The following is a 23,672-nucleotide window of genomic DNA, read 5'->3' on the forward strand; positions in this document are numbered from 1 at the left end:
GATTTAGATCACGTCAGATCTAAATATTTGCTCTATAGGGGTTATTATGTATCTCTCCACCTCTTTTTTTTTCTTATTGGCCTTTATTTACTTACTCATTTATTTCTGAAGGCAAGGGATGTTTGTTTGTATAGCACCACTCATCTGTAGGGTAAAAGAAAAGGTATTAACAGCAAAAACAAATGAACAGGTAAAAAAAACTGCAAAGGAGCTTCAGTGATGCAGAATAAGCACTTTGTTATGACTTGGCTCAGTTACATGCTTTTTTGCACTTTTATCTCTAACATTCTCTACATGAATGTTAAAATTACCCTCTCACAAATGGTGATGTAGGAAATTCACCCATGAAGTCATCATATTTACTATCAGAGTTAAGCGAGCTGAATGCAAATTAAAAGAATAAAAAACTTTAAAACACGAGTCATTTTCCTACAACTTTGCAATCAGTCACTCCTCTCTGTGTTGAAGTTTCATATAACTCAATAAAATACTTTAAATTGGCAGTCGTAATGTAATAAAAAGTGTAAAAGTTCAACAAGTCGCAATACTTTTTTGAGGGCCTATAAATAACAGTACTTTAAAACAGGTATAAACATTTAAGGTCATTTGGTGTAAAATAAGTAAAGAAAAGCCTCAATTCTTTTTGGTTTATATGATCAAATTTTGCTCATTCAACCATCTGGATGCTCCCATTTCTGGTCGACCTCAGCTCATCGAGGATCAGATCCAAGATTTGTATCAGATGACATATCCTGGTTTATAGGACATTTAGTGACTGGAGTAGCTCTCTGAGGTGTTGCTGGTCTGTGAAACCTGGGCAGCTCATCACATCCTGTGGTTCCACTCTGTCGATCGCTCCACAAGCAAAACCAAAAATACTACTGCCAGTGGGTGTGCTGCGAGCTGCAAGAAGATGTGAAACAAGCTGAGGACATGGATACAAACTAAACTTTCATCTCTTTGGTGTGGTTTTAAAGTTTTTCTGTATTCTGATCAATTGAACAGTTACACACAATCAATCAGTCTGCCATAAGACATTCAATGGACATAGTAAACATAGCAGAAGGTACAGTGGTCAAAAAGGAACAAAGATCGCAACACACTGCATGTATGGAAGAAAATCATTGCGATAACATCATATTACAGGAATACGTTTCTTCATTAGGGACTAATCAGAGCTGGTGGGAAGATAGAAGGAGCAAAAGAAAGGGAAAACCCATCATAAAACCTGTTGGAGGTTGCATTAGATCTGTCCAAACTGACTGAGCTTGTATTTATTTTGTAAAGAATGTGAGGAAATTCAACCTCTGGATGCTGGTAAAGAAAACACCCCAACAGACACACGGCAGTGATTGCAACAAAAATAATGCACATCACACTTCTCTGCTTCTCTCTGTTTTTGTAAAAGAAACAGAAAACTAAGGTCTGATCTGCAGTACATGTCTAATAGTTGTACTTTCTCCCACCTGAGCTCTGCTATTGCCATACTAATTAAGTGATTTTCTAATTCTAGGAGTGGCAGTGGGTTTAATTTAGGAGTATCTGGGGGTTCATTCATGCAAATGTAAACCATGCAAAAGCTTGAAAACAAACCTTTTACTATTTCTCCCTCCATTTCACAGGTATGCGCTAACTTGTGTTGGAGTATCACATTAAATCTCAATGAAATACATTAATCTTCGTTGAAAAGAATAGTTTTTCAACGCACTGTAAAGGAATCGGTAGTCCAACAGGGACATCTAGCGGTGACAACTGGAAACTGCTTCACTTGAAACCTTCAAGTCGCTCCCTTTTACTAAATAATGAAACTTTATCTTCAGGATCGGAGCGATATCAGGGCATTTACGGCCCATATTGATATTTGTTTTTGCTTAAAATTAGTAAATTATATTGAAGCATTTGTGGGAACTTTAACACTCATGTTTCGGGGACATATTTTAGGCCACATTCCAGCGCTGTGACCCGGCGACAGCTGAGAGAGGCGATAGGGAGGAGATCACCGCCGAGCTCCTCCTCCTCCTCCAGCCGGCTGACGTCACCACGGCTGCAGGACTGGAGCAACTCGGCACCAAGAGCCACAGCAGCTGGGCTGCAATCCCCGCCACCTCCTGTCCGTGCCGTGGGAAGACTCGTTGCAGCAGCCAGGAGCTTCCCGTCATTCGTCACGGCGACAGACATGGCCTCCGACGGCATGGACGAGCGCTCTCCGCTGCTGTCGGCCCCCAACTCCGAGAACGTGACCCTCACGGCTCCCCCGTACCTGCAGGATTCAAGTCCCCGAGGTAAACACAGTCTGCGGATCCTCCATCCCCCCCCGGCCCTCCACACTCTCCCTCTGCTCCCTGCATTTTCTGCCTGCATGCATGCTGAATCATTTTCAGGGCGTATCGGGTTTGTGCGTAAATAAATCAGAGCCGGGCGCAGCGAGGCAAGGGCATCGGCTGGAAATCTGACGGCAGCTGACACAAAGGTGGAGCTTGGACTGTGAGAACTGGAGCAGTGGGTTAGAGACGAGAGGGGCCTACAGTAACACCGACCGGGGCTTTTTTAGAGCAGAAATGCTTGCATCACGACTCCCCGAGCATTGGGGGTGTTTTCAGGATGACAACAGTGGTGCTAATAGGAAGAAAATGTGTGAATCCAGCTTTGAATGTAGGCGTCAATGTTGTGTGTTTACGAGTTGAGGCACTGCAGATGAAGCCAGGCCAGCAGCCTTTTGTCCCAGATGTGTCCTTTAAAAATGAGAAGAAATGAGTGAGTTACTATCTTGAAGAAAGCAGATTTTTTTTTTTTTTGCTTGTGTGCACGAAAAGAAAACATGCAAATAGCAAGATAATCGGTTTCAGTATTCAACAGATAGTTTCACTGGTCTGAATGTTTGATACAGTAGATCACTTGAAGATGTGAAATAGAGATGTATAATATATTGACCAAAGAGTGGAGTCAAACCATTTTTCCTGGTCAGCTCTGAACAGTGATCAGCAGATCAAATACTGAAAAGTCAGATTTTTAAAACCCCCTTTTTATTACATGTATCTAGATTACAAAACCCACATTTCCTATTGATTAATGGCGTTCCAGCGTAGAGTCCTCTGTCCTCTCAGTCTAGAAATGATCACTCTAATCATTCATGATTACTAAACAATTTGTGATTGCTAGAGATTCACCAATCAGTCTGCTAATTTCCCCTCATTTGGCCCCGATAGGTGATGATCAGTTCAAGCACTTAAATGTCTTCAATAAATGCATCAAAAATAAGAACTCAGACTATTTTTTGCTCTATAAACTCAGGAGCCATCAGCAACGATAGTTCTCTCCTTTGTGACAGGGATTGATCTTTAAATTGAAATCAATCTAATAATTTTCAGAGATGAAGTTCTGTTAGTCATTTTTTAACGTATCGGTATTGGTCTTGTATTTATTTTCATCTTGATGGCATCTTGTTGCCATGTGTTTCAGAAGGGGGTCTTTTTGTGTGTGTGTCATTTTTCATGAAATCCAGGCAGCGTGCAGAAATGCTACCAAACATTTTCCCGCAGACTTGTGGAACACAAATAAACACTTTTTGAAGTCGGAATATGATTAAAAACATGATTAAAGACAAAAAAGGCAACGAGAATATCACTCAAGAACTCATTCAGTTGACTTATGCCTTATGTGATATCATTAGGGGCACTTTAATGTCTAACCTTGTAATTATTTTGATTGTGAATTTGATCGAACAACAATTAACTAAAACATCCAAAAATGAATTGCAAAAATTACTTTTATTGGATACAAAATATATCCGAAGTGTGAACGAAGGATCTTAAAGAGACGTTTAGCTAGCAGCTTTAAAACTTGAGTAAAATGTGATCGTACATGTGCACATTCTTTTCCGCATTGTTGGCGTTGGATTTACCTTGAGGCTTTATTTAAACCGTAAAATAAAATCCCCCCTGTTCAGATCAGAGTCTCAGCGATTGCTTTCTTTATAACAGAGAAGTCCATTTAGTGTTTGTCTGGTTTCCTCGGCCTGAGGGTTCACACGCTGTTGTTTTTGTGCCCTGCAACAATGCAGCTTGCTGTACAGAAACTAAATGGATGAAATCTGTGACTGGATGAATTTCAGGAGTTCAGGGAAAAAGTCGTCTAATCCTGCCATATTCATACTAAACCATTGGATTAATCATAGAGACTCTTAAGGATCTATGACGCGACAGTCTGTTTGTGCAAGAGTGGCTGGGTAAACCCCTAAATGAATGTTAGCTTTTTTGTATTATTATTTCTTGGCCTGTTTTTTCTGCCCTCTTTGCTGCTCGGATTATCTGGTAATTCCACTCTAAAATTTGTTGGCCGATAATCAGCCAATTGCTTAGGCGGATTACTTTCGTCTAAACCGTGATGGCATTTGACGGACTGTGATGACCAAAAACCAGCTGCATTTAAGAGATTGCGTGAAAAAAACAGAATTTGTTCTCTTTGTTTTTGTGCTCAAACTGAAATCGAGTAGAGATTTGTTGTGTTTGTTTAAACTGGTTTAAGGGGACGGAAGGAAGTCTACCTGTTTGAGTTTTGATAATCTGCTTGTTTTATACACTTAATGAACTGAATGCAGCAACTTAAATTACACAGATAATTTTGGACAGTCAGTTCCCATGCAGACACCTCAGAGTTGGTCTAAAGTCTAGAGCACTCTGCTGCTACTGGAGTTTACCGTTTAGGCTTTGGGTTTGGCTGATGAGTTTAACTGAAATGTAAAATAAAAAAAAAAGACAGACCTGTTTGAGGACAGGCTTGCATACTGTTCTCTCATTGATGGAGACATTGCACATGCTAATTTGCATTTCTATAATGGCGCTCAAAAGTATCCAACCCATGACTTTCCATAAAGCACAAACAAGGGTGAGAAATAAATGCAATTTTGTTTTATTATTTTTTACTTCTGGGTAACTCTAAGCAGATAAATAGATTATTGTTCAATTTGATTTTCTCAGTTTGTTATTCACAATATAATAAATCTAAGACTTCAAGAAAAAAACATTTTTTCTTACTAAATAACATTTTTATTATTGATCTATAACCTTATAAATGATATTTGAACAAAACAAAGGTAACAAAGGTCACAAGGAGTCTTTAATAATCCGGGTTTAGTGAAGGATAATCCAGTCCTGATCTGACATTGTTTTAGATTTCGAAATAGAGCTGATATGAGTGGGTTCAGATGCCAAAAAAACCTAAAAAAAATTAGCTTGTTATTTCTCCACTGAATGGAAAGGCAATCAGACTTTAGTGTTGCTTCATAATTTGTGCAATACATAATACTGAACACTAAATTACTCCTGATAGATTTGAAAATAATTATCATTTGACCAAAAAGAAAGTCAAAGGGAAAAAAAAGTTTGGGATTTCTTTTACAGTTATTTTGCTTAAAAATAAACATTAAACATCATTTATAAACTTCTTAATAATCAATTGAAAAGCTGTGATTACAGCAGTAAGCTTTTCTATCGTTTCTGGACAGCTTTTGATGTTTCCATCAGTATTTTGACGACGAGCTCTTGGTCTTTGTGGTTGTTAGATCTTTTTGTAATCACTCTAATCTTTAGCTCTTCTCAGTTAGATTTAAGTTGGGATCCTCCCTGAGCCACTCCAAAATGGTAATATTACTTCCAATCTGAAGAAACATGTTAACCAAACTAGGAGATTGCTCTAAATAAAAAAACTTGCTGTGTTTGAATAATTTTTGGGTTTAATTTGACTTATTTCCAGCTTTGATGTCACACGTTTAACCTTCTTGTTACCAGCTGAAGTCTGGTTGCTCCTTTACTAGTTCAACTAAATGTTCTTTAGGCAGGAATGAATTGACGTTATTTAGTAAATGGAGTAATTTTGTACTCAAAACGTTTGAGTACGAAATGGCAAATGAATAAAATAACCAACACTCACTGAAGCCTTGCTCTGTCTTGTAGCTATTAGAAAAAACATCTCACATGCCACCAAAGAAACACATTTTTCTGTAGCTTGTTACAATCTCTGTGCCTCTTTTGCCTCAGTGATACTAAATACTGGTTATTTTGACTTATCTATCCTCATTTAAAACTTCCATACTGAAGAGTGATGCAGCTGGCAGAGCCTGTTAGTGTATGGGTGTGATGTGTTCACTGACCAGGAAAAATCAGTCTTCTAGTCAGACAGTCTGTAAAATGCTGCAAATTATTTTTAGCCACACTCTGTCCTCACTTTATTGCTTCCATTTAAGAGAAACCTGGAAATGCTAATTAGGTTAAAATAATTAGCATAACCACAATTATACTTTTTGTAGCAACTTGAGACCATAATATACTACTTGTTTTTGCAATACTATATATATATATATATATTTTATTTAAAAAAATCTTTTTACAGCCTTAGTTTTGGTGGATGCCAGGTGTTTTATCTATATTGTTTTGCCACAAACTTTAAGTCTTACTATAATAAAGGCTGGGGCCTTTAAACGGGGTGATGTGGGATACATGTTGTGGTAATGCTGCCTGTGGTTCTAGTGGGTTGTCTTCTTGTCTTACTTCTGGCTCAGAGGACACAGAGAGGAAATCTATAATGGGTGGATTCACTTTCAGACATGCATTAGCACCATATCTGTGCAAAATACCAAGAGGGAGAGATAGAAGTAAAATCAGGCCCAAACTGAGACAGACAAGACAGAAAGAGAAGGAATGATCTTGTATCTTAGTCAGTTTTTAAATCTGTATTATTGCACAGCAGGTCCAGTTGGAGTATTTTGCAGGGATTTTACAAATGATAGTGTCTGCACTAACTAGTGTCTCGTCTGTGGCCCGCTCTAGTTGTAATTCTAGCCAGGATTATTTAAATGTTGGCAGGGAGTCCCACCTGTCCCTGTGGTTGTAACTGGCTGGGAGCCAAGTGTCAGAACCAAACACATTTACCTGCTAAAGACGAGGACGAAACACGCAGGGGCTGCTTCTCAGGAAATATGAGCATATGCTATTTTATTTTAATTCGTTTTTTTCTTATGGACAATAAATGGACACAATTACAGTGTTGCATAAAGACACAAGTAATATATAGATGGTGAAAAGAGAGGTTTGGGGTGTTGCACTTGTAATTTGTTTCTGCTGTATTTGTTTTATGAATATTAAGACAAAAACAAATATATACTTTTGAGTGAAGATGAATATAGCCAATTTAATTTTGATTTGATCATGTCCATTATTTGGATTAAAAAGAGAGTTACTGCTATTTTTGACTATAAATGCATCAACCAGCATCGTGTACTTAGATGATTGTTCTTTAGTTAAATTAAAACATCAGATAAAAGTTAAACACTTATGTGGATAAATTGTATTCATCTTGCGATTCCTCCATTTTCTGTTAAATTAAAAACCTGTTAAAAATAAGGATGTAAATAGAAAAGTACAAATGTGTTTTAGTCCTCAAAAAAGGGAATCGATCAAAAATCTGAGTCGGATTTCAGACTCCAAAAGGAAACTGCAAACAGGAATCAGAACTGTAAGGACTTCATCTGTAACTCTCTGGTTTTCTTATTCCTATAACCACCCAGTGAAAATCTTTATTTTAAAATAATATTGTTAAAAATACAATCACAAAAAAAGCAGACTCTCACCTTTCATTTCAGAAGTTTGAACAATCAAAAATGCATTTTTGACATTTCAACAAAATTTCAAATAAGTTGGTGGCTTATTCTAGAAAGGCTTCTGCTCTTTTAATTGGATAAATTTCACAATTTAATATTAACGGCATTACTTAGTGCAGGACTAATATTGATAAAATTGTTTACATGAAAAGTTTTCTAAGCTAAAATGAACTGATATCCGAGGTGATCAGATCAGATGTCTATCCTAAAATTAAAGGGCCATTTTCTCAAACAGTTGAATTATAAATGAGTTCAAACAGCAGATAAAAAAATACTTCATAAACTTCTACAATACACCTCAAAAACCACAATCCTCTATTCAGTTCTCCTCAAAACCCACAAACTTTTATTAAACTTCTCTAAAACCTGAGTTCGTCCTTCACCAGACGGAGGGAGTCAGATGGTTGATGTTGCTGCTGTGTGTGTCAGATGCATGCCATTAACAGCTGGGATGTGTGTGTTCTCCTTGTCTTCCTCTTCCTCTGAAAGCCGAACTACCTCCTCCTTACACAGCCATCGCCAGCCCCGACGCTGGCGGCGTGCCCGTCATCAACTGCCGCGTCTGCCAGTCCATCATCAACCTGGACGGGAAGCTGCACCAGCACGTTGTGAAGTGCACGGTCTGCAACGAAGCAACGGTAAGCTGAGGGAAGAGATGGAGTGAAAATCTGAAAAGTGTGGCAGGGATATTTATCTACCTCTCAAAGTTGACTCTTCATAAAAGAGAGATTTTGGTGCAGTTACGCTGACAGCTGTGCAAATCCAGCGGCTGAAATTGTGACCGAAAGCGATAATCATAATATTTTGTGCTACTATTGTGATAATGAAAAAAGTGACAATTAAAACTATTTATTGCTTCTTTTTAGGTAGCTGTATGGCTGCATCACACACCAGTCATAGCTCTAGGGGAAAAAAAGTAACATGCCTCTTTAGGACACCAGTCACATAAAGTGTTAGTGTTATTTGTATCACTAAACTGAACACAGTAACTACATTTAATCACATTTTCAAACTTATTGATACTCTCAATGAAAAAACAAAAACAGAGGAGAAACCGGTAAATAGTAAAATAACAATCCTAGGTATAGGGACAGTTTTGGGATGGTTTTAAACATCATTACTTGAGGTTTATCACAACAATGATCAATCAAAATTCTTATCATGATAAACGATAAGCGATACGATAAATGTTCACACCGAGGTAAGCCATCTCTGACTGCATGTTAAGAGTTGCTGTGAGGCTGTAAAGGGAAACGCCACCACAGCCTCAAGTCTTTTGTTTCCTCTAACTGGTTTTCTTCCAGGACTGTCTGCTGAAGAAAGCCGACCCCACTGAATGATGCTGCCCCTATGTCATTTTCTTAGCTTTTTTACATAAAGTCCAGATTTATAACTAGCAGTTGTCATGACAACAGTTTCTTCTGCCTGAGCTGGGGATCTCTGCATCTTCTGCCCAGCCACCACGGGCCTCTTGGCTGCTTCTCTGTTGCTCTCCTTGGCCAGCGTGTCGGCTTAGGTAGACAGCCGTGTCCTGGTACGTTCAAAGTTGTGCAGTGGTCTTTCCATTTTTAGATGATGGACTGAACAGAGCTCTCGGAGATGCTGAAAGCGTGTAATTTTATTTTTTACCTTTTTGAATTTCTCCACAACTTTCTCTCTGACATGTCAGGAACATTCCTTGGTCTTTATGTTCTCTAAAAAACATCTGAACCCTTCACAAAACATCTGTACTCATACTGGCAATAAATCATGTAAAGGTGGACTGGTTTTACTAATAAAGTGATTTTTATTTAAGTGTGTTGGATAAAGGAGGTTCAAATATATATGGTATACCTGAGTCTGTGGTTGTGATGTAATAAAATGGGTATGAACTGCATTAATTTTACTTCTTCTGTAGGGATTAAAGAGCAAACTTGCATCAACACTTATTCCACATTACGTCAGTCTGCTGAAAACTGACTAATAATAAAAGCTTATAAGGAAGCAGAGCTCATTCTGGAGTACACTCTCAAATGAAGAAGCAAAAGTAAATTTGTCACTCTAAAGTTTAATTAAAACCATCACAACACAATGCTGATATGAAGTGAAACTGTTCCTTTACTGTCTGTTACTGAGCAGATAAGAAACAGTAAATCAAACATGATGGTTTGATTTGACATGTAGAAAATAATCATGTTTTTCTTAAATGAACTTCAGGATAAATTCAGCCTTCATATCTGAAAAAATAATCTGTATCTGTGTGTTTCTAAGCTTTTTCTGTGTGTTTGTTCACACTAAGCCCATCAAGAACCCCCCTACGGGGAAGAAATATGTGAGGTGTCCCTGCAACTGCCTGCTTATCTGTAAAGACACATCCAGGAGGATAGGATGTCCTCGACCAAACTGGTTAGTAACAGATTCATTCATTTAATTTCCCCCAATTTGCTATTTGTTACTGTCTAATACAGACAGAAAAAAAAAAAATTGGTAATAAATAACTTTCTGGTAGTAAAGTAGATGTGTGAGAAATTATATTTATTGTTTCTATAACTACAAAGATTTTAAGGAACAGGCATTGTTTTTTAAAAAAAAAAAGAAAAGCAGGGTTAGCATAATTTTTATTTTCCTGCAAGAAAATATGTTTGAACTGATGTACTATGAAACCATATCGTTATTTAGAAAGTCAACCTTGTACGGAGTAAGGAGACTATGCTGCTATCTGCATTTTTATATTCTAATAGTTTGTTTAAACTGCTGGTGATTGTTGCAAAGATCTGCAGCAGCAGATAGTAACAGGAATTTACCCACAATTCAATATACTAATAAGTTCTTAATAATGTGATGTATTTAATCAAAATATCAATATTTATTTCATTTATAACAATTTTGATAAGTTAAAGTGTTTACTTTTACTTGAGCAAGTAACAAAAGTATTATGTACAAATACATAAGAGTGTTCAATTACGTGTTTGTTTGTTTAGGTGTTTTTCTGTTTATTAACATTCTCGAATCCTGAACTTTTGCGACTGCTCCTTCTTTTTGCAGCAGACGCATCATCAACCTGAGCCCGGTGATGGTGATTCCCGAAGAGCAGCCCGCCCAGCCGGCACTGCCCATCCAACCTGAGGGGATGAGAGTGGTGTGTGGTCACTGTGGAAACACCTTCCTGGTACGAAAACCCACAGACACAGACAAACACTCCCAGTCGGGTGCAGATATGTTAAAGTTGTTCTGCTGTTGTTGGCATGTGCATAGAAGTCATTTTGCACACTGGCTTATACTTTTGATTATATCCTGAACAATCTGTTTGAAAAATAAATCTGCTTGGAGGAAAATAAGCAGCATAAAAAAAGTCATAAATTTTTATTGCAGCACGTTTTGAATAATTATCCCATTCAGTCTTCTCTGGTAAGAGATTTTTAGTATTTCTCACATAATTTTATCTTGAAAATCTGTCACATTGTAAAAGCATCTTGTGTCATCTATTGAGAATTAAGTTTGGGCTCTGTTTAAATCCAGATGATTTCACTCCACATGAAGATGATGTATAAAATCTGACTAAATCTTCAGCTTTTCTTTCCACTTGACAAAAACCTTAGCTCCATTTAAAACAGAGAATACCCACATCATGATGCTACCACCACTTTGTTTCACTGTGGATGCCGGATTCTTTCTGGTGACCTTTGAGGTCAGAAGGTAGAAAACAGAAAACATTTCCCCACCAGGTTTTCAAAGTGTAGTCCATTCAGGTATCATACTTCATTTTTCAATTTCAGTATAGAGAAATGTCAAAGTTTCTGAACTTTATTAACTTTTCCAATGCCTTTTTAATACTGAGTATTTAAGAATTTCTGAAAAAGTTGAGATTTTCTTTTTTTTTTTACATTGCTTCATATTAAGATGATGATGCCTTTTACTTTTGCCTTTGCTTCATCATATTTAAACTTTTTCTTAAACTCACTGTCAGCTTTGATGTTTGAGAGATTTCCAGAGGTAAATGCAACCTTAGAAATGGGCAATTTTACAGCTTTCCAGACACCAACACTCACGTTATTCCATAATTCCTAAAACATGCAGATAATAAAACCCAATCATTATACTTTAATATTGAGTAGGCTATTCAAAGTGCCAGAAAATTCAGAAATCTTCATCATAGATATGTGTATATGTGAAATAGAACAGATCCATGTGTTTTTCATCAGAAAATGATTATTATATACATATATCCTTTCTCGTTTAGCTGCCAGCCCTCGTCTAATGTTTATTTTATTTATGGTGGCTTTTCTTAATAATCCATGATATAAACAATATTTATTTCTCTTATTTATTGTTTCCTTCTCTATTCTAATAAGTTTGTAAAATGAAATCATTTTGATTCCTTTGTAATCTAGTACAGCAAACTACAGTTTTATCTAAAAGCTGCAAATGTCAGGAAAATCCAACTTGGACAACTGACCTTTATTTACAGTTAATCATTAAGTGACTGGCTGGTGTGAACTCCTGAATACTGAAACTAAACCAGGAGGACTCTCTCAAAATTCTAGCTTTAAAAGCTTTTACTATTTTTATGTTTTATATTTTCCCCTCAAATTGTGCATTTGTTTTTCATGCAGGATAAATGTCACTTTTAAATATGGAAAATGTTTGTCATGTAAAGCTTCTGCTTTTTTTATGTCTACAGTAGAACCAATTTATTTATCAGTGGAAAACTTCTGACTTTTAAAATAGTTATGAAAGCAAGCTTGGGGGGCTTTAGTATTTCAAGTGATCTCAATGTTTTATTTATCCTCTACGTCTCCGACTAGAAGCCACACAAAACTTTATTTTTGTAGATTAGTTCTCACTGCCATGCAACTTTATTTACGTAGTCTATGCTCACTTTCATTAACTTGATGTCACAAAAATGTGCAGATACAAGGCCACCATTTCATAGATGCATATTTCAAGCTAAGAGCTGTTACTCTCTTAACGTCTGCACATTGTCACCTGCGGCCTGTAGGGCAGCGAGGACGCCAGGTCATCTCAGCCGATGTCTGGTCTCCCCAGCGACGGCTCTCCTCCAGCACAGGAAGAGGTTGAAAAAGACCTGATCTTACCATTGGACTTATTAACAACAGCCTAACATCTGTTTCAGCCTGTGGCTTTCTTTACGCTGATACGCTGACCATTCTGTGCACATGTGGCTTCCAGAGAAATTGTTCATTTAGAAAAGAAATAAGATTGATGTGTAAATGCAAAAATTTCTCAACCTCCATTGAAAATTGGTGCTTACAATACTGAAAATAATTTTTTTTTTAAATAAATGTTATTCTTTCACTGAGGCCGCATGTCTAGAGGTAAACGTTGCACAACTGTTAACAGGTTAATTATGTTCCATTATTATGCTCCAGGCTGTATTAATGATTTTATTTCTACTTTTAAAAGCCCCAGATAAAATCTCAACTAATACAAAGCTACATAAATCAAATCTGAATTATCTGAGGTGCTAACTTTAACAATAAATAGTTACAAACCTTCAAAATGGATCATTTGAAATCAGTCCCAGGAAGATTTGTGCTGATTTGTGTCTATAACAAGAGTAGCATTGTAGTGTGTTTACATGTCTGTGTTGACGTGAGTACATATTCTTTAAAGCTCAAATTAAACAATTGTTTTTATTTTGTCTCCACAGTGGATGGAGCTTCGATTTAACACGCTAGCCAAGTGTCCGCACTGCAAAAAAATGTGAGTGTGCTGGAAGTTGTAAAACGATCAGGTCACATTTCTTTACAATTCATGTTTTCTATTGCTCGCATGTTTTGCAAATGTTTAATGTCTTAAGATGTTGGAAAATATGCTAATATATTTGCTAACATGCTTGTGAATGTTTGAACATTAGCAAACATATTAGGGAACAATAGCAAACATTGCTAACTTAATTATTATTTGACAAGATATTTGAAAAAAAATTCTAATAAGCTGAAAAATACCAATATGTTTGCTCATAGTCAAACATTAGTTTTGCAAATATTTTAATCTCTTAAAAAATCTGTTTGAAAATGACCAAATAATCTGATTGGTTCCAACATTAGTAAATGTTGCTAAAGTAATTATGCTAACATGTTCGCATGATGTTAAAAATGTCGCAATTGCTATTTTTACCCTGTTGATTGTTTGCCAACATGTTGGAGCAATAGCATATGTCCCAACACATTTCCCAATTCCCAGACGTGTTAGCAAACATGCTTGAACATTAGCATGTTTGCTAACATGCATGCTGTTGTCACTAGCATGTCTGAAACTAGTTTTTTATGTTTAATGCATTTTAATAGTAGCTCCTACAGGGTGTACATGTGATGTAAATAAGATTTAAACAGACAACAAGCTAAAAAAGAATTTTTTTTGTCTCAGCTGTCACACTTTGCATTTAAGGCAGCCACATTGGATTCATTTAGTTCACACTCAACTTGAATGATAACTTTTAAAGAAAAAATACAAACATAACAACATATTTCTTTAGCTCCAGATTGTTGAGGAAAATTATTAGCAATTCATTGCTTGCACAGAATTGGTTTTGTTAGAAAAACCTTATGTAGATATAAAATCCCCAGACATACATCTAAGCGCCACATTTCTTTGGTGCTGTAATCAAACGCTTTCTTAAAGGGTAAACCTGCTGCAGTCGGATTCTTTAGAGGTCTGGATTTGCAGAGGAGGGGAAGCTAATCTAGACGTGTGACAGGAATTATAAAGGGCGGTCTCACATGTGGTGGTAGTAAGGTTGGCTGGTCACAAGATGAATAAGTGGTGTTTGAGCAATCAGTGGTGTTTGTTGAGAGAAATGATAAGGAACTGCTTTGGAGCTCCTCCTATGCAGTTTGATTGTTTGTGAAAAACAAAACACTGCATCTTTTCTGGGGGGAGGGGTTATTTTTTCTGTATTTTTTTTTTTTTTTTTTTTACATAATGTCAGGTTTCTAGAGAGGTAGCTGGGACTAGTAATAAAACGTTTAAGGAAATCCACTCGTAAGGAATCTTTACTCTAGTTTGATTTGAATGTAGTCACTTACAGAAATATGCTTTTCAAAGACTTTCTTATTGGCTGAGATGCCACTCAATGTTTAACAGATGTTAATAATTGTCTAGATGCTGAACTGTCTTGAGAATTAAAAATGAGAAAGCATGTTGGTCTCATTTCTGCAGCAGTCGGCTAAATGTTGCTAAAAGAAGAAGTGAGCCAGTAGAGGCAACAACCCCCCCCAAAGGAAACAAGCTACAGTCCAGACTTCATTGCAACATATTGTTGGTTTTGCAACATTTTCAGAAACTGGCAGGAAATCTGATCTTAATGAGGCTTTTTAATGTAGTCTACAAATAATATTCTCAAATGCAAGATGTTTGAGCAAAAAATGATAAAAAATTAAAACGTTTACAAGAATCAACATGGTGAAAGGAAGGTGGAAGTTAAGATGCTGCAGCATTTTAAAGTTGAAGTTCCCTAGTTACACTCATCGTCATTAAGTCATTTAGTGTCTGTTCCCACATTTTACTTTCAGATTGTTTGGCTGGAAATGGCGGGGGGGATTCCAGTCGCTCTTGTATTTAGCGCGTCTAGAAAGAAAGCAGAATGCTGAACGATGAACAGGGAACTGGAGACGGAGACGTAATGTGGCGAGGTTTTAAAAGCAGGTTGAAGGCTAAATGTCAGGTGATCAGCCCCCCTCAGCGATCTGAATTTCAGCGATCCTTCAAGAATGCTCAAGTCCAGTCACATGAGGGGCATGTGAGCGCTGAGAAGGGGAGGAAAGCAAAGTTATAATGATGCAAGGAAAGAACAGGATGCCAGTTGGCTCCTCTTATTTGTGTTTGCATTGGGTCTGGATGATATATGCTCGTTTATGCTGCTCATGTGACAGTCCTCGTGTGTAAAAAGGATTTTCTCTTTCTCACGTGATCATTGGGATGCTGATGTTTGGTTCAGTCACATAATAATATGAATATTTTTCAGTTTTTTCTTCTAAACCTTTATTCATAAGAGTTTTCTCATACATAAAACGAACCTCTTTATTTTTAATCAGCCTTTATTCATGCTGACTGTTCTCTACTTTGCTTCCTGCAGCTCGTCTGTTGGCAGTGCTCTCCCTAGGAGGCGCTGTTGTGCTTATATAACTATAGGAATGATCTGCATTTTCATTGGAGTGGGTTTAACAGTAAGTATGTCCTGCTCTTTTTATTGTTGTTTATTCTTGTAATATGCAGTGATAAAAATGCAATTTTTGTAGCAGAAAATAATTAGAAGCACTCTATATACAACTCTGGAAAAATTTAAGAGACCACTTAAAATGATCAGTTTCTCTGATTTTACTCTCTATAGGAAAATGTTTGAGTAAATTTAACATTGTTCTTTTATTCTATAAACTACTGACAACATGTCTCTGAAATTCCAAGCAAAAGTCTAGTATTTATTAGCAGAAAATAATGGTCAAAATAACAAAAAAGATGCACAGCTTTCAGACCTCAAATAATCCAAAGAAAACAAGTTCATATTCATTTAGAAACAACAATACTAATGTTTTAACTCAGGAAGAGTTCAGAAATCAATATCTGGTGGAATAACCAGGAGGTTTTCAATGGGGTTCAGTGCAGTGGACTCTTATTTTTTCCAGGGCTGTATGTTGGTTGCCATAGAAGGACAGATATCAGTGTTTTGAGAGGGAAAATGACCTTTAACATTAATGTTCACAGATCCTACACTGCAAAAACACAAAATCTTACCAAGTGCTTTTGGTCTAGTTTCTAGTGCAAATATCTTAGTCCACTGGAAATAAGACAGAACTAACTTAGAAGTAACTTTTAAACAAACTTGTTTTAAATCAGTAATTATTTAATATTGCTGAAAATGTCCTACTTCCACTAGCAGATTATTTCACTTATAACAAAGGAAAAATGTTTTGTTCCAAATGAAATAATCTGCCAGTAGAGCTACTAATTTATTATATCAGTATTAAGAAATTAGTTTAAACAAACTCATATATCTTGCCTAAAAGTTACTTGTAAGTTAGTTTTGCCTTATTTCAAGTGTACTAAGATATTTGCATTGGCATCTAGACCAAAAATGCTTGTTAGGATTTTGTGTTTTTCCAGTGTATCTGACTGAGCTTGAAATAGTTTGCAATGAGGGATGGGGAAATATTTAGGTAATAGAGAGAGTGAGTTTTCAGCTGTAACTCTAGCTAAGGTGGTTCTCTTGATTCATGCACTTCACAATAATGTACACATTTTGTTGGTTTATAATAAAAAATGTTTTATATGCTTTCAAGGCAATGTATGCCATGTAATATGTTGTTTTCTGGTGTTCCAACAGGTTGGTACTCGGGACTTTGCCAGACGTTACAACGCCACCTACGTGTCCTGGGCGTTTGCTTACCTGCTGGGTCTCATATGTCTGATACGAGCCTGCTACTGGGGGGCCATCAAAGTCAGCTACCCAGAAAACAGCTTCGCCTAGACCTGGACCAGCTCAGCGAAGCCAGGCGTGGACGAAAGTGCAAATTCCTCTTTTATTTTATTATTTCTTTCTCTCCATATTCTTCAGATTATAGAGCAGCCAGGTTGAGTGCAGAAGCAAAGTGTGTAGGAGTGTTTGCTTGGAGAAACATATTTGGAGGATATGTCTCATCGTTTATGGTTGGAAGGTTTTTGATCCTGCTGTCTGACCAAAGCTGGTCCATGTTCAAACCCTGACCAAGACCTGCGGATAACCAAGAGTGAGAAAACTTTAAATCTGGATTTTACCAGATGTTTGAAAGAATATTTGGTTCAAAACTCTGGTTAAATTGAACAGTTTTGGACCTTTCTTTGTCAGCAACAAGCAGTCTCTGTCTTCATTTTTATAGCCAGATCCAAATGAGACAACGCCCTCCCATTTGCACTTCATATTTTATGCAAATAAAATTGTTTTGCTGCTAGTAAAATCCAGCTACTGATAGTTGCACACTCATACTCTGTTGCAACCACTCTGACATAGTGTTATGTTATTTTAATTCAGAAAAGGATTGACTTTTAAACATGATTGTCATTATTTACCCACGCGTGCCAACTTTGCTGCCCAGTTTTAGTCTTGAAAAGTTTCAGATAAATACGTTTTTATTAAAATGTCATTTTTGTTCTGTGCCTGCAGCTGTTAAAACCATGTTAAAGCAATATCCTCTCCTGGTCATTTTCTGAAACAGTCTTGTAATCTGCTCTACTATTCTCAAAGTAATCCCAAAAAACGTGCATGTTGCCTCCTTCCTGTCGCTGAGGTGGCGTCTTGCTCCGTTTCAGAGGTAGATCATGGCTGTGAGGTTCCTGGTTTTGCTCCACTGCCTGTGCGTTCGAATGTAAACCTTCCTTCCTCCACTTAGATCGCTGCTCTCCGACCTCCTGTGAACTCTGTGCTACGTCCCATCTCTTTATCTCCAGCGGAGGGCACAGTTTGAACCTTGTTTTGAATGTGACGATGATGATGAAGTAGGTAAAATTTAGAAAATACCCTGTACATAGTTTGATTTCAGTAAAGGTGAGCAAAGTCAGGCGGAAGGAAAAGATGCTTCATGAGTCTTTTTAAAAACAAATAATTTATCAATAAAATGTTAAAAGTATCTACTTGTCTGTGTTTTTCTTGAAAGAGGTTAGAAGTCTGAAATATGAACTACAACTTTTCAGACATTTTATCAGGCTGAGTTGCCTGTGTGATGTGCAACAAGCTGCTAGGAAGCCACATATGCCATGATATGCATATGTCATGGCATATGCATATCATATGCCATGATATGATATGCTACTAATATTTAGTAGTTTTCTAACTACTAAATATTAGTAGTTAGAAAAAACTAATATTAGTTTTTTCCTCTTTATTGAGGCTGCAGTATTGCTAAATTTCCACACGGTGGCGCTGTCTGCAAATTAACAGAGCTACGCTTCCAGTTTTAAGTCGATCATCACAAGCAAATCCTGAAATGCGGCGAACGCCTTGCAAAAATTATGCCTTGACTCTGTTTAAGTTATGATTAACGGTGAATCTCGAAAGTATGGCCTCTCCCCAATTAAATCCTGTGCAACAAATTTCCTTTTAGAAGTTACCTAATTTAAAAAAAAAAAAAGAGTCCACCTGTCTTATTCAATACTAAATCCAGGTGTTCTGCGATGGCCGTGGAGGTTTGTTAGAGAACATTAGAGGACAAAGAGCATCATGAAAGCCAAGAAAAAACAGTTTAGGGAGAAACTGTCTAAAGTTTAAGGTTAGATTATAAAATATATAATCCCAAATTATGAACAAGTAACAGAGCACCGTTCAATCACCTGGAAATGTAAAGAGCATGGCACAACTTCAAACCTACTAAAAGATGAAATAACTGTCCCACTACTTAGGAAGCGGAACAAGGTGCTTTGGTCAGGTGAGACAAAAATGTTACTTTTAACTACGCATTTAAACGGCAAGTTGATTCAGTGAAACGTTTGTGGAATATGCAACACTCTGTATTAGGAAGTTTGAACATGTGTGTGAAATTCTCTGTTAGACTCTTCGAAACGATCAAGCAGGAAAAATGTATGCACGGTTTATTCATAATATTAGTTTTTTTTTTATACTAATACTTTATGCATGTTTTACTAATATGTTGACCAACCATGAACTATCCCTGTAATAGGCATTTATTTAATTGTTTCAGCTAACTACTCTGTTACAATAACCATGTGGTGACACACTTGCAGAACAAAAAACCCAAGAAATACACACAGCATACACAACAATATTATCTTTATTAGAGACTTAGTCTCAGTTCAATACATTAAAGACAGAAATATGGTTTAATGAGCTCCCTGGAGCTGCTACAATTGACACAATGTCTTCCTAAGCGATTCATTTCCTGTCTCTTTCACACACTCATTTAATGCAAACAACAACAACAATAATAATAACTAAAGTCTAAATTCAAACTAAACCTATTTATGAATATATTCCTAAAACCAGAACGTGATTAAGCCCAATGTCCTCAAAGAGATATCTATCGAGACAAAAACACAAACATTTCAGCTCTACGCTGGGCGACGTCACGGCGATGATGTCGGACCATCAGATGGGTCACTGATGAGCTCACAGCTTATTTGTGAATAAGTGCAAACAGACACACATGAGCTACTGGAGCTACCACTGAACTATGAAAGAACATGGAAAGTCATAAACACTAATCACCATGGCTTCACAAGTAATGTTGCTTCAAGGAGAGTGAGGTGTTTCTGTGGACTGGTGATGTGTTGACAGGTGTCTGTTTGCTCCTCACACCGTCTGGTGATGATCAGTGGATGTTGGTGGGAAATCTTCAGTTGTTGTTGAGGACCCACCAAGAAGCTGCAGGTGAGATACAGATGATATACAATCTATTAAACCGCTTAGAACAGGGCTGTCAAACTCATTTTCATTTTGGGTCATATCAAAAATGAGAATTTTCCGAAAGGGCCACAATATATTGTTAAAACCAATTAAATTGATAAAATACCAAGAAATAGCTGTTCCTCCAGGATTTTGTAAATTGGTGTTTTTTTTTAATCAAAATTACAGATTTTGTGATGCCGATTTAGAAATGTATGTAAGGAATTTTAGTATTTGCGCTAATGTATGATGTTAAATGTGACTTTTTATTACAGACTATAACTTGACATCAAGCAAGGCTGACGCAGCAGCAGCCACTTAAATTCAATGTTTTTGACCAAATTTGAGAAAATTTGCTGTAAGATCATAAAAAAAAGTCAAGATTTGTGTAAACTTTGCAGACTTGTAAAAAAACTGGAAGAACTTATTGATGTAATTTGGAGTTTAAAGGGCCTCATAAAAAGTTATGGTGGACCAGATTTGGCCCCCGGGCCTTGAGTTTGACACATGTGCCTTAGAAAGTTTCATCTACCCACATATCACTATTTTCAATAAATTAGAATATTGTTGAAACATTCATTTATTTTCCCTACACTGGCTCCTTGTAGCTCAGAGAATAAAGTTTGAAATACTGTTAGTTTATAAATCACTGAATGGTTTAGCACCACAATACATTAAAGATCTGCTGGTGTAGTATCAACCTTCCAGATCCACCAGGTTCTCTGGTTCTGGTCTGCTCTCAGAACCAAAACCAAACATATAGAAGCAGCATTCAGCTGCTGTGCACCACAAATTTGGAACAGAATTAAAGAAAACTGCAAAACAGCCGAAACACTGAGTTCCTTTAAATCCAGACTAAAAACACACCACTGTTTAGAGTTGCTTTCGAAACATTATAAATTAAACATTGATAAAGATTCAGATGTGTTATAATGCAATCAGACAAAATGGTATGTTTCAATTGTTGACTGTCTTTCACTATATTTTTGTTTTTATGATGTGAAGCACTTTGAACTGCCTGGTTGCTGAAATGTGCTGCACAAATAAACTTGATTGATTGAGTGATAATATTGTAAACACATCATACAGATTAATTACACACAGATTGACGTGTTCAAGACTTTATTCGATGGCAGCTAAAGAAAACAACATTTAAGATTAGAAGATTACATTAGACAAATAAAAAACTGTTAAAACAGAAATATGAGTTTATTGAAAAGATTGTTTATTACCTGCTTAAAGGTTGTTATTTAAAAAAAAGGTACTTCTAATCTGACAATATTCTAATTTTGTGTATGTTATCAAAAACTGATGGAAAACCTGACTTATTTTTATATTCACTGCAAAGCATATTAATTGTGAAAACCTTTGTGGACTTGGGATGTGTTTCCTTACCAGGAACAAGCATGGTAATAATGCTCTCGGGAGTTTCCAGGAAGTCTACGTTCCCCCTCTGGAAGGTTTTACTGTAGTTAGTCTGCAGGTGGCTGAAAAGCAGAGAAGACAACTTAGGACGTGAGGAACTATCTGTCACTGTCTGTGTGCAGCGATTCAAAGTCATCCAGGTTTATCAGTTAAAGCTTTGGTAAGTAGGCTTCAGTGTTGTTGGATGGAAGGACGAACCAATCAAAGGTGGAAACAAGCAGGTTTCAAAAGAGAGACAGTGACTCCACCCCTCAGTAATGTAATTCAAAGGAGTCGCTTGAAATCAAGCAAACCCTGGAAGATTTAGATGTATCTTCATTTTTTATTCAACCAAGAAGTTTGTTTCTGCTAGGGAATCAGAGAGATGCCTCTCAACTCAAGCTGTTAGAAAAAAATGATTTTTCTGTTTTTAGTTGTTTTTTAAAAAAAGTGTTGACAGCCTTCTGAATAATGAGTGAAAAAAGTGTTTTGTGGCATTACAGTGACCTTACAGTTGCTAATAAACTCTTTGCATTTTTCCACTGGGAATTTGACCAATAATCTACAGCTATGTGCTCCAAACCTTTAAGAATGCCTCTGCGCCATCACACTAATTTTTACCAACTGAGGGATTGACTCTGACTTGGCCGGTGAAATATTACTTGCAGTCAGAAGGGTTATTAAAATTAAAAGATTACTTTAAAACTGAATTTCCCAGGGGGATGAATAATTTTGCGCTTTACTACATTGTTGTTGACTGATATTTGCATCTACAGCCTAAAACTGGTAAAAAAAATAAATAAATAAATACAATGCAATAAAAAGAGAAAGGCAAGAGAAATATTCTTCTCAAAAATAAAAATGACAAGAAAAATAGGCAAATCCTTTACATTAAATTATATCTTTTAGTTTACAGACATTATAAAATGTATTATTTTGATACTCCAGTGGAGTATCAAAAAAACTGACCTCTTCATGGTCAGTTTTTGACCATGAAGAGGTTCAGAGATAATTTATTTATCAGCAACAAAAATATTCTCCAGCATGCTATTAAAGAAGCAATCACATTATATTCAACGCTTCAGTCGTACATTTTCTGCCAGAATCCAGTATTCTGAACAACATAGTCTGAAAAAGACCAAATTTATCATCCCACAATCTTTTAAGTTCTTTAAAAATAATAACACATCCATGAAATCTCGAGCCTCTGGTTTTTGCAAATATGTTATTGCAAAGGCTTTGGGAACATCTATCACATTCAAGAATCCACAGGAATTCGTTTGAAATGTTTCTTATTTATCTTTACAAGAGTTGCCAATAAATACTATGAGGATATGTATAAACTCGTCATCTGAACCTTTAATAATTTATCTACAATTGATTTATTTTTACTTCATGATTGTGAACTCAAATTAAAGACTCAACCTAAAAACTCAAAAAAAGGTATGATTGCTTTACAATGTACAGAGAATATTAATGTGCAGCACAAGATGAATTAAGTTGTATTTCATAATTAATTGTTAATCCTATTTATCCAATAAATATGAAAAATAGAGTGATAAATGAGAACAGAGGGGGTTAAAAAGTCTTTTTCTTGTTGCTGTGTTTTTCCCCATCAGTTTCTTTAAAGTTCAGGCATCAACTGAACCTTCACTGATGAGTCCAAGCAGTAAAAAAGGAGCGTAATGTAGAGTTAATGTGAATCGATCCACGATGCGTTAACTCTGACGCACATGGGTCACACACATGCGGATACTCACTTCTTCCACACGTTGTTGTGTTCCCAGAACTCGTAGAGAATGAAGCGTGATTCATTTGCCAGCCGCTGAACTGCGATGCTGCCGAGTTAAAGACAAAAGAGGGGACACGAGTCATGCAGTTGCTAATTAGTGTTGCTGCATCATGTCCCCCAACAGAGCCCGTGTTTCTAAATTGTTTTCTGCATCCTCGCTGTGTGCGAGCAACGAGGTGCAATCATAACCACAATTAAATTGTAAAATGCAATCATAATCTGGCAACATTTGAGCAGTATTTTCATTTAATCAAAGAAACAAGTTGAAAAATATACTATTTAAAGGAAGCAACGTGATAAAGCATGTAAAACGTCACACTCTGCTTCAGGCTGCTGGTACAAGACTAAAACCTAACTGACAGTTAGCTTTAGGACTGACTCAGGTTGAAGAAATGTTTAGTCACAAAGCAAAAAAGATAAACATTTTAGTTCTTAGGGATAAGGAGGAGGAA

At 36.6% G+C, this 23,672-nt stretch overlaps 2 protein-coding genes across 2 annotated transcripts in view; one reads left to right on the forward strand and one right to left on the reverse strand.

Moving 5' to 3' along the window:
- The first annotated feature begins 2,023 nt into the window (after positions 1–2,023).
- pip4p2 (phosphatidylinositol-4,5-bisphosphate 4-phosphatase 2) lies at positions 2,024–18,255 on the forward strand. The gene is made up of 7 exons (XM_028036851.1): positions 2,024–2,282; positions 8,144–8,292; positions 9,933–10,039; positions 10,679–10,802; positions 13,305–13,357; positions 15,732–15,822; positions 16,977–18,255. Exons 1-7 carry the CDS (start codon positions 2,177–2,179, stop codon positions 17,118–17,120), a joined length of 774 nt encoding a protein of 257 aa, XP_027892652.1. The 5' UTR covers positions 2,024–2,176; the 3' UTR covers positions 17,121–18,255.
- A 1,140-nt stretch (positions 18,256–19,395) lies between these two features.
- necab1 (N-terminal EF-hand calcium binding protein 1) overlaps positions 19,396–23,672 on the reverse strand; it is a 36,403-nt gene continuing 32,126 nt past the window's right edge. The window contains exons 11-13 of the mRNA XM_028036078.1: positions 23,189–23,266; positions 21,420–21,511; positions 19,396–20,003 (exon numbers count right to left, since the gene is read on the reverse strand). Of these exons, the coding sequence (XP_027891879.1) occupies positions 19,975–20,003; positions 21,420–21,511; positions 23,189–23,266 (199 nt within the window). The 3' untranslated portion in view covers positions 19,396–19,974. The remainder of the gene's footprint in view (positions 20,004–21,419; positions 21,512–23,188; positions 23,267–23,672) is intronic.

Source organism: Xiphophorus couchianus, chromosome 13 (genome assembly GCF_001444195.1).
Source record: "Xiphophorus couchianus chromosome 13, X_couchianus-1.0, whole genome shotgun sequence".
NCBI lineage: Eukaryota > Metazoa > Chordata > Actinopteri > Cyprinodontiformes > Poeciliidae > Xiphophorus > Xiphophorus couchianus.